The 14,697-nt window shown below is 38.5% G+C and overlaps 1 protein-coding gene across 3 annotated transcripts in view; it reads right to left on the minus strand.

Moving 5' to 3' along the window:
* The window catches only part of PDE5A (phosphodiesterase 5A), an 83,157-nt gene that overhangs the window by 59,301 nt on the left and 9,159 nt on the right, over positions 1–14,697 (minus strand). For all 3 annotated transcript variants that reach the window (XM_083367006.1, XM_083367004.1, XM_083367005.1), the window contains exon 2: positions 9,827–10,403. In XM_083367006.1, coding sequence (XP_083223132.1) covers positions 9,827–10,403 — 577 coding nt within the window. The remainder of the gene's footprint in view (positions 1–9,826; positions 10,404–14,697) is intronic.

The raw sequence follows: 14,697 nt of genomic DNA on the forward strand, positions 1-14,697 counted from the left end.
CCAGAAATGCCAACTTTGCAACCAATATTTCTCATCCATAACTATGGCACCCTAAGGATACCTGCATACATGCAAATGCTTCTCTGGGATCAGTAATGCAGCAGGGATTGCTTTTTTCTTCCAGTAACAGATTGCTGGGAAATACCAAACATGGCCTTAAGAATTCCAATGTTTGTTACTAATTTTTCTGGATGTGGTTGGAAAGAGGCCTAGAAATGCCAGCACAAATACATCACACTGCTGAACGTGCACACGCAACTAATTACAATCTTCAATTATATGTGATATAGCCAGGGCTTTTTTTCCCCCTAGAATGCTCAGAATGGCATTCCAGCACCATTTTTTGCACACACACAAAAAAAAGCTGAAGGAAACTGTTCTGGAGAGCCAAATTCTCCTCAGGCAGCCAGGTTGCAGAGCAGCAGAATGCATCGCAGCAACAGGCCTTCAGACGGCTCAAATCGAAGGAAATGCAATCCGTACAGGCTAATTTAAAAGTGGGAGGGTAAGAATGGCTGAGTGTGAACAGGTTGCTTGGCAACCTGCTTAAATAGTCTCTGTAACTTTCAGCTCCTTGTGCCTTGCCTTTTTTAAGCTGGGAAGTTGAAAAAAAAGGCTAAAAAGAAGGCAATAGAGTGCTATCAAGGAAAATGTAGATATAGCCAGCAGACATTTAGGGAACCTTTATTTTTCATACACTGTTCGAATTTTGTTTTAATGCCATGGTGATCAAATGTAGTCAGTCTTTTTTTTAATCCCAAATCAATCTGTTTGTTAAATACAGTATAACAAAGTTTTGGATGATGGAATTATTTTTTATCTACAGATAACTAATGATAACAGCTCTTAAATCTGTTATTTTGTTTTAATTTTGCACAAAAAATTGTATAATTTGCATTTGCATTCATTTACAAATAGAATATGTTGTTAAAATGTATTGGTGTTGAAATAATTAGTGCACACATATACCTAAAACCAGTTTATTGCATTTGGCAATTGTACTAAAAAAAGTCTTATTGTCAACCAATATAATTCATTTAATTTGAAATCAAGTAAAAAATTGATTTAAATTATTTTATTAAAACAAATTAATGGCAATTCTTTTATAAGAAGTTGCCTCAAACAAAATGAGTTTGACATGCCTGCTCTAGATAGTTGAATGCTCCAAAATAAATTCTAGACCAGGCATGTACATGCAGCCTACCAAGTACCCTTGGACAAAGCACAGACTTTTTTAAAAAAAAAGTAATAAAATCACCACCACTGCCCTGAAAGTCATGTTGCCCAGTGCCTCCATGGCTTACCATGACCACGAACTCCAACACTGTAGATGCTCCTCTAGTCACCAAATCATTGATTAGCCCACCAGCATTCCTTTGCAGACCACAAAGATTTTTAATTTATCAGTGTGGGCCTTTCCCTTCTATAAGTTGCACAGACCTCTTCTAGATTTTCCTCTTGCCTTTCTGAGTTAACTCCTTGGTCTGTCATTGAGCAAGAACTGACTTTGTAGGGAAGCATATTATCATTTGATGTATATTTAACATATGTTCTACCTTTATTTACCGATTATATAATATTTGTATGCAATTCACATGGCGAGGTTTGGGGCAACTTACAATATTTTTAAAATCATAAGATTAAAACATAAAAGCAGGGCTTTTTCTCATAGAACGCTCGGAATGGTGTTCCGGCACAAAAAAAAAGCTTTTGCACAAGCTATGCTACTCCCTCTATTGGCTTTCAAAAGCCTATTGGCTTTCAAAAGCAAATAGGAATTGCTGCTGAGCGTGCCAAAAGACCTGGCTGGCAAACGTTGCACCGGCAAGTTGTCTGCAGCGAAGGCGAGTTGGCAGGAACTTTGCATCCCTCCCTGCTGCCCAACTACACCATCTCAACTAGGTAAGTAAGAGAGGACAAGGAGTGGGAGGTGGGTTCTGCAGAGTCCATGTGCACTCCTTCCTTGTGCTCACCCGTGTAAGCCAGGATGGTGGCCTACCTGGTGCTGGACCAGTGCCAAAGTCACCTCACCCTGCATGCCTAAGTGGCCGCCCTGCATCGCCTGGCCCACACCGGCTCTGCCTCACACAGCCCTGCCATATAGAGTGGGCCCCGCTGCTCCCACAGCACCAGCCGCACCGGCTCCAGCCCTGGGGGGCAGCCCACCACCAACACCCCTTGTACCTGTGACTGCAGCAGTGCTACACACCCCCGTACCCCCCGCCTCCTGGGCCTGGCAAGATGAGAGTTCCGGCACCTTTTTTTTTTTTAGAGAAAAAGCACTGCTTGTATCCACATCTGAGCTAGCAAATTGACAATCATGCCTGGGCTTTAAGAGAAGGCCCTCTCCTTCCTCTGTGGACAAAAGTCCCCAAACCTGGAATGTGGTGTGTGTGTGTGCGCGCACATGCACGCATGCACTTTGCTGCTAGCAGTTTGGGGAGATGAGTTTGTGGGGCACTGAGTTGTCCCCACATTGAGTTAGCCAGTGCAACTTGTTCTGTTCTGACCCAGCTGTCTCAGGTCAACTATGTCCTGTGACAGGCATCAAGCAGGCCACGCCCACCATACATTTTATGTATGATTGACTTGCGAGGCCGGTGTGTTGTGCCATTAGTTTTATTTTTTATTTTATTTTAATTCCATTTATATCCCACCCTTCTCCGAAGACTCAGGGCGGCTTACAAGCTTAGCAGTAGCCTTCATTCTATGTATATGCCTGCTTATTAGGGCTTTCATACACCCCCCCAAAGCGGCATTATTACAAAGTCAGCTTAATTGCCCCCAACAATCTGGGTCCTCATTTTACCTACCTCGGAAGGATGGAAGGCTGAGTCAACCTTGAGCCTGGTGGGATGCGAACCTGCTGTCAGAATCCATTTATATCACATTTCATAATTGTATAGGTAGAACAACGTGCTATTACTGGGGATTCTGCCATCTCTCCGAGGGGGGGGGAGAGGATGGTTACTAAAGCGATTTTCAAACAACAGGGGATGTTTTAACGGGGGAAGGGAGGGGGACAGACAGATCTGGTTTGTGTCTTCATTTACAACTGAAAAGGAAAGCAATAACCATAAAACCAAGGAGAGTTCCCTTTCCCATGGAAGGACCTGACACCTAGCAACTGACGACAGCCTGACCAAATGGATGAGGGGAGGGGCTGAAATGGGAATGGTTTATATAGGATTGAAATGTAACCTTTGTCAGATTCCGTCTTGTATTCCCACAATCGATTCCTTCCTAGTAAACATTTTCCTTTTGGACTAAACTTGCATCCAAGAGTTCTTATTTCCTAAGATGTGGATTGAGGTGGGTCCTGACAGTAGACGGAATCTGACAGTCCGACTGGACGGACCTACTGCCTTTTGCAGAAGTAGCATATAATAATGCAGTCCACTCAAGCACAGGTTACACTCCTTTTCAAGTAGCTACAGGCCAGAGTTTCAACCCAATACCAGAACTAACCCCAAAAGAACCGGTTATCCCTGATCTGAAGGAATGGATTGCTCAATTACAAAATACATGGCCAATCGTTAGGAAAGCGTTGGAAGATGCCAGAAAAGCATACAAGACACAGGCAGACAAAAAAAGAACCGATCCCACACCATTTAGGGTAGGAAAGATGGTATATTTATCCACAAAATACCTGAAATCACTCCAACCCTGTAAAAAACTAGGACCAAAATATATTGGACCTTTTCCAATTAAAAGAATCATAAACCCAGTAACAGTTGAATTAGAACTACCCAAAAATCTTAGACGAATACACCCAACCTTCCACTGCAGTCTATTAAAGAGAGAACAACAATCTCCACTACGAGAAAAAATCCCACCACCACCCCCCCCCAGCATGGTGGAAGGAGAACAACATTTTGAAATGAAAGAAATCTTAGATTCCAGAAAACACCATGGAACGATACAATATTTAGTGGCATGGAAACACCTCCCCTCCTCAGAAAATGAGTGGGTTAACAAACTCCATGTTAAAGCACCTAAGTTGCTTAAGAGGTTTCATACAGAATATCCAAACAAACCAGGCTAACATTTATATGTTTTCTTTCCCCACAGATGGACTCATCTTTTTTCTGAAAGGAGAGCCGAATGTCAGAATCCATTTATATCACATTTCATAATTGTATAGGTAGAACAACGTGCTATTACTGGGGATTCTGCCATCTCTCCGAGGGGGGGGGAGAGGATGGTTAGTAAAGCGATTTTCAAACAACAGGGGATGTTTTAACGGGGGAAGGGAGGGGGACAGACAGATCTGGTTTGTGTCTTCATTTACAACTGAAAAGGAAAGCAATAACCATAAAACCAAGGAGAGTTCCCTTTCCCATGGAAGGACCTGACACCTAGCAACTGACGACAGCCTGACCAAATGGATGAGGGGAGGGGCTGAAATGGGAATGGTTTATATAGGATTGAAATGTAACCTTTGTCAGATTCCGTCTTGTATTCCCACAATCGATTCCTTCCTAGTAAACATTTTCCTTTTGGACTAAACTTGCTTCCAAGAGTTCTTATTTCCTAAGATGTGGATTGAGGTGGGTCCTGACACCTGCACTAATTGCAGGCAGCTGGTGTTACTTAAGGAGGCATTAGCCCACTGCTCCACCAAGGCTCCACCAAGCCCACTGCTCCACCAAGTTCACATGGTGTAACAAAATGGTGGGTTTGTTGTCACTGTGAGTTGTGGTGGGCGGGTACAAAGGGAGGCTCAGCCAATCTCAATGTATACATGGCTGTACTTTGACAATAAAGGTTCATTAATTAAACCTGCTAGGCAACTGGTAGTCGAATATTGCCATATCCTAAAAGTGGTACAATCTCTGAAAAGGTTGAAAAGCCCTGACCTAAGGGATTATCTTCTCCCAGTCATTTCTACTTGTCCAATTCAGTCCAGCAGGTTGGGCATGTTATGGGTCCTGTCAGGCCATGAAAACTTGATTGGAAGCCTAGGCCTGGGGCCCTGATTGTGTTAAGGTCTTGTTTCTCAGCTGTATTAGCATCCATGGCAATCGTTCTACTCAGTTACCATATATACTTTTTTGTATTGTATTAACTGTTTTTAATTTGTTTTTATATTTTGTGATGTGCACTACAGAGATCAAATAAATAAATAAAACAAACATTTTCTTTTTCATCCAGGCAAGGTTGTTATTACCTGTGGTCGCAACAATTAATGCATTTTTGATTGATACAATAAAAATAAACGGGAGCTTTTGCAAGACTGGAGTTACAACCAGTCTATTTTCCTTTATATTATGTTTCTTAATATTTACATTCCATAAATAGAAACTCAAGCAACATGCTACCTTAAAAAAGAACAAAAGAATTAGCAAAACTCTAGTCTATTTCTTTTCACTAAGACAAAAACTTACTATAGTGCAAAATAAGGCATACAAAGGGACAGATTTTTTCAACTTTTTCTAAATTGTATTGAATATAGCATTCTTGTGGCCAATGGACTAATATAAATGAGAAAAAGCGAACAAATTAAATTATGCCATTTTTATTTATCCTAGGTGGAATTTTTAATTAATTAATCCTAGGTGGAATTAATTAATTAATAACATTTATATAGCCTCCCATCTTAAAAACAGCTCTGAGAGTATTCTATACATATTTCAGCACACTGACATGTATTTGTAGTTCAATTTCATCCAGCAGAAACACTTATTCTAAACGTTTTCAGGCAACACAACCCAGTTTGCTATTTTTCAATATCTCCAAATATTGAAAGAAAGCAAAATTCAAGGTTCAAACTACATCCACAGTCCAAAGCTTCACTTCCAGTAAGACTGCATCTGCAACAATTGCAGGTATCTCTCTTTATAAAGTCCTAGCTTCTTTGATGTAATGTAAATAAAGACTGAGATCTAGCATATACAGTGCTTTTTTTGTAAAAGAAAAAGGTGCCGGAACTCACACATGTCATACAACCCGCCTTGCCTACCCTACAAGGTTCCATCCAAAAAAGGTGCCGGAACTCCATTCGGAGCGTTCTATGAGAAAAAAAGTCCTGAGCATATATATTATGTCTTTGATTCCAGTTGTTGGTTGACTGCTTATTGTCTGAAGGGCCCAAATGAAAGAAGCTTTCTGCTTATCAAGAATCTCTCCTCTGCACTCTTGATAGATGGAAAATAAGCTGCAGATAATGTTTCAAATGGTAGGTTTTGTGTCCATCAGTGGCTCACACAATCTATTTAGGTCAGGGGTGTCAAACTCAATTTCATTGAGAGCCGCATCAGCATTGCGGTTGCCCTCAGGGGGCCAGGTGGATATGGTCTGGGTAGGTGTGGTCTACTGGGTGGGCGTGGCTAGAGTGCGTATGGCCTACTGGGTGGGCATGGCCAACTCTACATCATTGCATCAAGGGTGCCTATGGGTACCTGGGCAGGAGTGGGACAGATCTGGGGGTCTCTGGCAGAAGGAGGGTCTCTGGGCCAGGGCCAAGGCAGAGAGGGCCTCCTCAGGGTGCCACCGGTCAAAGAATGTCGGCTGGTGGCCCCCAGGGGGAGGGCGTTCTCTGTGGGCGCGCCGGATTTATGGAACCATCTTCCGGTCGAGCTCTGGATGGCGCCTGACCTCTGCTCCTTCCGGCGCGATCTCAAAACCTACCTTTTTGAACAAGCTGGCCTGGCCTGATGGGATGGGGTTGGGTTTTATAAATCTGTTTTAACTTTTTTAATGTGTACTAACTTATTCATGGGCATTGTTGTTTAATCGTTTTTAATTTTTGTATCTTGTTTTTTAATATGTATTGCCCTGTTCACCGCCCTGAGTCCTTCGGGAGAAGGGCGGTATACAAATTAAATTAATAAATAATAATAATAATAAGGCAGTGGGGGCCGTTCCCTCACTGTTTCCAGGATAGCTTCGTGGGCCACATGAAACCACTTTGCGGGCCGGATCTGGCCCCCGGGCCTTGTGTTTGACATGTCTGATTTAGGTGATCAGTAAAAAACGCTGGTATGAAAAAATCTGGAAAATTGATGGCTTCTTTTATTAATTTCTAACCTTTATTTTTCATTAACAAAACAATTACAAGATTTACCACACTGTGCACCATAGATAATTTTGTAGATCTAAACATTTATTCTGATTAATAATTAATTTACAAAAGTTCCCAATTTATAGGCTAATGGACATCCAATCTTTTTTCTCCTGTGGAATAAGAACATATGTACTCTATTTAGTCCCTTTCTGTCTCAATGCTTCCTAAACAAGTCTTGAAAGGGTATTTGGCTTAAAATATCTTATCACTTCTTAATTTCATATTACAAAGAATTCTTCTGTCAATGTTTTGTATTCTTCAAAGCTACCAAATAAAACTATTCAGGCTTCATTAAAGCAAATGTTCTGAATCAAATTTCCCAGAAAGTCACCCTCAACAGTTATTTTATCTGGATTGTTTAATTTTAGAAATAAATAAAAGTTGTTAAAAAGTTCTGCAGAGGAAGATTTGTGATGTGTTGGTCATTGGCTAACTATCTCAGTCATGTAGTACTGTAGTACTATTTTTATTTGGAGAAAAACATAAAATTACAGAGATTATGTTAATTTTATATTTGCATCTATATATTGTATGTCTCCCAATACTTTTTACTGTAAGGCCTAGTATGAATTAGAAACCATGCAGAGAAGGAATAGAACATCTTGAGTAGAAGAATTTAAATTCAAGTTTGTACTTCTTGCTATGCCAGAGACCCATTACTTCCAAATGGACATAGTATTTAACTAAAATGGCTAAGATTTAGCGATGTGCTATTCTGTGAGATCATTATAAGAAGAAGGGCCAGCACAAAGCATGTGAGATAAGTTTTGCTCAGTATAAACAGGGCTAGGATGAATTTATGTTTACAGGGGTTAAGGAAAGAGATTTGGGCCTCTAGTAAATCAGTTCACTTACAATGCCTACTGCCAAACAGATTAAGTTCGTGCTGGGGAGTATCAGAGAAAGAATGCATAACAGGATGACTACAATTATGTTGGGCAGGCAGACATAAATACAGTTTATATATAAGTACAGTTTTATAAATAAATACAGTTCAGGTCACTGTCTTTAAATTGGCTATTATAGAACTGGAAAACATACAAAAAACATAACCAGAGAGCTGTAACAACTTATCAATGAGAAAATGTTGTGAAAATTGGAGCTGCATGGATTAGAAAAAAACTGAAGAGATAAATTACAGAAGTATTCAAAACAATCTGTAGTATCAAGAAAGTAGGTCAAGAGTTTTGTTCCAACAAACAACTGAAGGAGACTGAGGAAGATGGAAAGTATAAGAAAGGGCAGCAAAAATGATTGGATGTAATCCATAGGGATCTTAGCTAAAAGGGACAACAGAAACATTATAGGGTAAATACAATAGTAAAGGTTATGAAAAATGCAGATCAGAAGATGTTTTTTCTTCACCTCACACCATGTTAGAACTTGGAATTTCTCACTGAAACTAAATGTAGGGAAATTCAGAAGAAATAAGATTAACGCAAATTGGTTAAACCACCCATTGAGAGATTGGATGATTACTTTATCAATGCCTATTAGTTTTAATTCCTGTATCTTTTGGATATATCATCTACTGGGAACAACATTTGAATAAATAGAACTACTTCCACTGCTTGTGGTTCCTTGAATGTATTTACTTGCCCAATACTATTCTTATGTTCTTCAGGCTATACACCAAAAGAAAGAGAAGCACTGTTATTTGATTAGTTTTACTTAGAGGCCATTTGCATTTAATTCTCCTGAATTGTTAGCTAGTTAACAGCCATTCTTAGAGCTTTTGATGTTAAGAAAAATAATATAAATAATTGGTGGTGCCTAAGCTTTGGGGATTTTCCCCTTTCTTTTTTTTCTTTTCAATCCATTATCCTTAGTTGCCCTTTGTTTTAGATTAAAAACCTGAGGGCTAAGTCTTTGATCATTTCTTCACCTTGATTTATAGCACCTTCTAGTGTCACCCAGCCATTGTTACATTGATGTAGTAATAATGAGGTCAGGTTATATATCACTTCAGTAGTGGCTGGTTGCTGATAGCAGATGTTGAAGAGCCTTGGTGGAGCAGTGGGCTGATGCCTCCTTAAGTAACACCAGCTGCCTGCAATTAGTGCAGGTTCGCATCCCACCAGGCTCAAGGTTGACTCAGCCTTCCATCCTTCCGAGGTAGGTAAAATGAGGACCCAGATTGTTGGGGGCAATAAGCTGACTTTGTAATAATGCCGCTTTGGGGGGGTGTATGAAAGCCCTAATAAGCAGGCATATACATAGAATGAAGGCTACTGCTAAGCTTGTAAGCCGCCCTGAGTCTTCGGAGAAGGGCGGGATATAAATGTAATAAAAATAAAAAAATAATAAAATTGGAGAAGAAATGATATGTGTTACAACTGACATTCGTAATCCACTTTAGGAATAATTTGCAATAAAGACTTTTCAAAAATATTTAAATAAATGCTATCATAAAATTATTACAAACTTACACAACATAAAAGGGAGTATTAGATGCATGAAACATAAGCTTTCAGTTGATTGCAGAAGGAAGGATACTTCTGATTTGGTGAAAATCTACTGGTGGATTACCAGTTGCTGGGGGCATGCAACTAAAGGATTGCTTTTGTTCCCTTTTTCTATATGTTGTTTCCCACTGACAATTGTAAAAACATGATGCTGAACTAAGCTGCTTTTGGTCAGTTCAGTATAGCTTTCCTTACGTGTGTTGTGTGTTTTTCCTGCTCTAATCTATTTAAAAAGCAGCCTCTTTAGATAAACATGTTCACAAACATACACCCCATACAAGCATCCTTTATTTACCTCATAGGCATTCTTGATATTCAAAGGCTGGCCAAAAGCTGCCACGTGGCCTACAATTCCTTTGTTCCATTCCAAACGGATGCAGTTGTTTGAAGCTTCTTCTAAGGTGGAACCTTCTGCAACATCAAAGAGTCGGCTGATAAGAAACTTCTCATTGGAACTATCTTCACAGACCAGAAATAGGGAATACCGATCGGCAGCTATGAGTTCATTGATGTGCAAGAAAATTTTATGACAAAGGGCTGTGACATCCAGGTGACTAGAAATATCCTTCACCAGTTCTAAGAGTCTTGAGCATTGATCCCCTGTATTGGTTCCAAGTGTCCGAGATTGGAGAGGCATCTGTTCCTTCTTTTCAGTATCTGACAAGAAGCTCACTGTTCCAACGGAATCTTTTATGACAATGGGCCTAAGAGGTCTATCAAATTCAGAAGCAGATATCTTCCGAGTCGGTGGTGTGGAATTAGTGCTTTCAGTCCGGGTGGAACAAGCACAAGCTTCACTGTGATGCTTGGTCCCTTCTTTGCACACTGGAATAGTATGAACTCTCTCAGAAAACCATGCATTGACCATCTCTCTGCATAAGAGAAGAAGACAATAAATAAGAAGACAAGCTGCAGACGTAGTGTCAATACTATGAGAAAAGAAGCACATCTGTACATCCACATCCTTTTCCTCAGGATGTTCTCTATTTAAAACTAATTCACAGACTGTCTTGAATGTATAACTTAAGCTAGCAATATCTCTGAAACCCTCCGCGGTATCTTGCGATGGCCTAGGTAAAAAAAAAAAACAGTCATCAAAACATTGTAAGATTTTAGCATCCCGTGAGATGTTGTAGATGACCACTGAAAACTTAAAATCTCAAGGTATTTTACATTTTTAAAAATTATTTTAGCTAACAGAGGAACTGGAGGGCACCAATTTATCAACCCAATTCAGAAACTTGTGGTTCATAAACAGGATGCTGTTTTACATCAAATTGAATGATTACATTTTTCTATTTAATCTCAAATGCTCATGTATACATACACATCCTTCTTATTCCTAATAAATTGAGAAATATAATAGATTTTAGACATAAAATATAGCCAACATATAAAGCAGACCTATCTTTAATTACCCCCCCCATGCAAAACCTTCCAAATGTTTTTATTTATTTTCATTTTATTTATTTATTTGTATCCTGGCCTTATTATTTTTACAAATAGCTCAAGGTAATGAACATATCCAACACTCCTTTTTTCTCCTATTTTCCCCAAAACAACAACCTTGTGAGGAGGATTGGGCCGAGAGACAGAATGATCAGGCCAGGTTCACCCAACTGGCTTTCATGGTTAAGGAGTGACTACAACTCATGGTCTCCTGCTTTCTACCCTATATCAAACCATTAATATAATATATTATATTATAAAAGTGGGATGTAGTGCCAGAGTCAACTATTCACATTCTACTTATCTACATATTTATTTATTTAGCATACATCTATTTATTCAAGTTGCATGGAAAAATATTGAGATTCTACTTTCAGAGCTCTGGATTTCAGTATTTTGTACTTCTTTCAATTAGTCACTGAGCCTAGTTTAGTTATACTCATATAGTATTTTCAGTGCCCATGAAGTAATGCATATATTGTATGGCTCATTGGTTAGATACCTTTTCATTCCCAAATCCTCCAGATTCTAGTCTTGATATCTCTTTTTAGGATAGGGAAATATTTCTTTGGGGAATATTGTCAATCATTGTAGATAACAACAGTGTAGATAGGATAAGTCCTTTTGTCCTTAGGAAACTGTAATGTTACTGTTTAGTAAGAATATCAACACAAATAAATTAGGACTGAGAAGTGACGTAGAATACAAAATAGTATGGCAGTACAAAGCTCTGAAGCAGAGTGATCATCTTGTTTCATTTCTCACTACTTCATGGTACCTTTAGACTTCTGCTAGGCAGGTCCAGCCCAGGCCATGATAAATCTTCTGCAGATTGTTTGGTTAGAAAAGTCGGTTTCATGGAATAGTTCTTTTTATGTCTCTGGGTTCCCCAACCTACCCTAGTCAATCAGCCACTACTGTAGTCCTTTCATGTTACTGGTTCCCTAGAAAAGACCTTGACACCTTCTTCAGGAAAATGATGTAGCAGAAAACTGAAAGATGCCATTTCCCATAGTACTATCATAAGTATTTTCAGAAAGGGTTGCACTGAAAATACCCAGTCTCAAACCCTTGGCATAAATTAAGTATGTCCAAGCTAAGCAGCTTCAAGGAAAGCTGTGTGTAATCCCAAAGCAAACCAATCTGAAAGCACTTCAGATAGCACTGGACAAGCAGAAAACAGCCTTCTCGTCCAGCAAAGACCCACATTTGTTAAGATGAAATGATAGATTTTTTGCTATGGCAAAGTGAATCAGATCACCACCATGGCTTGAATCACTTTGTCAAAGTGAATCTTTGTCCTTTTGCACAGGTCTAAACTAGATTTCACTTGGACAAGAGTGAAGACAAGGAGGAGACATGAAATGGCATTATTATGCTGGACAGAAAGTTTGGCTGAACAAGTTTTTCTGTACACACGTCAACATTTTGCTAAAAAAATCTTTTTATAAGAATAAATTCAGAAGAGTCACAGCACTGAATAATGCAAGGAAAAAACCCTTAGTGATGGCTCTATGGAAAAGCATGATAGAAGGTTTGAGTGTGAATTCAGAAGGGAAAGATGATAATTTACATACAGATGTATGTCTTTTTGCTGTAATATGTATGCTAAGCATACATACTAAAGCTATTTCCAGAATGTGTCATATTTTCAGAATAAAGTGCAACTGATTGCTCTTATGGGATTCAATTTGCTTCTTCTCAAAGATACGAGTCTTGGAATTCAGTAATGTTACAAGGTCTGGTTGTACAGAGCTTTATTTTTTTTACAGATGGTAGAGCAATGATTGCCAACTTTGTAGATTATAGTTAGACATAAACTTCCATGGAAACTAAAAGATTGTGGTTTGTTAGGGGCAGATAGTAGTACTGATGCCCAAGCTTTCTAGAGGTGAGTTCTAGTGCATTTGTGCCAAATTTTAGGGATGAACATTGGTAGGAATATGATGCTCACCAGAGATGGCTTTTTTCCTTCTTATAAGACAATAAATCATCCTCTGCTTTCCTCTTTCTAATATAAAATGCTATAACCAAACATGATCCTTGCTTTTGTAAATATGAAGATACTCAACTGATACAGTATGACTATGCAGAGAGAAAGCTAGAAGAGAATTCTAATATTTGGGAAGGAACCTATATAGGCCAGTAATTATGATACCAAAAACACTATTCACGTATTACAACAAAAAGAATATATTGTGTTTATAAATATGTATATGTATTCTCCCTGAAATTAGGAAAATAAAATCAAGTGAGGCTGGAGAGACCATAACACTCTTCCCAATTTGTAATGGTCAAACTAAACTAGATTAATATGGATTTTTCCTGTTTTTTCCTTACATAACAAACTATTTTTAAAATTGAGCCAAGTATTAATCAACTTGATACTTTCAACTTTCTCTGCTTGGTATTATCCAGCTATGGTTAATTTACAGCCAGAAAAATCAGTCTGACTTAAACATAACCCATACTGTACATAATTACAAACTTTACAAAAACAAAATAATAAAGAAAATCTGTCTTTTCACTAGGAAATCTAATACACACCTACTCAAAATATATCTTGCCGAGTTCAGTGGAGTTTACTCCATTATATCAATATGGAGAATTCTAGTTTTAACCAGATGTTTTCCAGTGGGAAAAGCTGACATATTCCACTCCCTAGAGTTTTGACATTTATATAAATGTCATTAGTTAACTCTATTTTTTTAAAAAATTGATTCTAGGAATAATTTTTTCCCCCCAGTGTGCTATTCGTTTCTCATGATAGCTCAGTCCAGCTTTATGGCAACAAGGCTTATAATCAGTGGTGGGATTAAAATATGTGAACAACCAGTGGATGCCACTTCCGGAAGTCCATTCGGGGCCTGGGCAACAAAAAATTAGCTACTGGTTCTACCAAAGTGGTGCGAACCGGCTGAATCCCACTGCTATTTATAATTATGCAGTACATATTAACAATTAGTAATAAGGGACACCAAAATCTAACTGAACTTTGGGAGATCTGCTTAGTGCATAGCAAATGTAACACTGGATGTTTCTTTTAACACAGGGACCCTATTCTTAATCCAACAATACCAAAACATTGAAAGTTTAGAACTATTGGCATACCGGATAGCAATGGTCACATTGCTCAATTCACTACCAGATAAAGATTTTTAAAAAGTCCTTTTAGTCTTTCTGATTTAAAAGGGCCTTTTACTGCATTCTCTTGCTGTTGGTTTAAATTTAGTTTAAATTTAAACTAAATCTGGTTTTTGAAATCTGCTTCAGACTTTATGCTATCTTCTTATTTTATTATTTATTTTGCATGGTTTATAGTCCACTCTATAGAAGAAAGCAAGTTACAGTATATTATAATGATAAACTCAACAACAGAAAAAGATCAAAAGATCAAAACAATAATAATGATGATGTCCATTTTCCTAAGATGGTCACCAGTAAACCTTACCTAGCATTGAAAGTTCAACGAAATAAAATTCTCTTGAAAAATCTTGTACAAATGAAAGAGCTTTACATTCCATAACATGGAGATAAAGAGTTATTGTTTTAATTGTGCCCTGCTCACTTCGTAACAGAGAGAGACTCTTGGACCTTCCTGACATATTTCTCACTAGATGCAGACTCAATTCTGGCAAGGCAGCGCTTGATGTTACCAGGTACTCATTTGTTTAGTCTTCATAGGTTGTTAACAATTGTTAATAAACAGCACAGTGA

This window comes from Vipera ursinii (genome assembly GCF_947247035.1).
Source record: "Vipera ursinii genome assembly, chromosome: 7".
Classification (NCBI taxonomy): Eukaryota; Metazoa; Chordata; class Lepidosauria; order Squamata; family Viperidae; genus Vipera; species Vipera ursinii.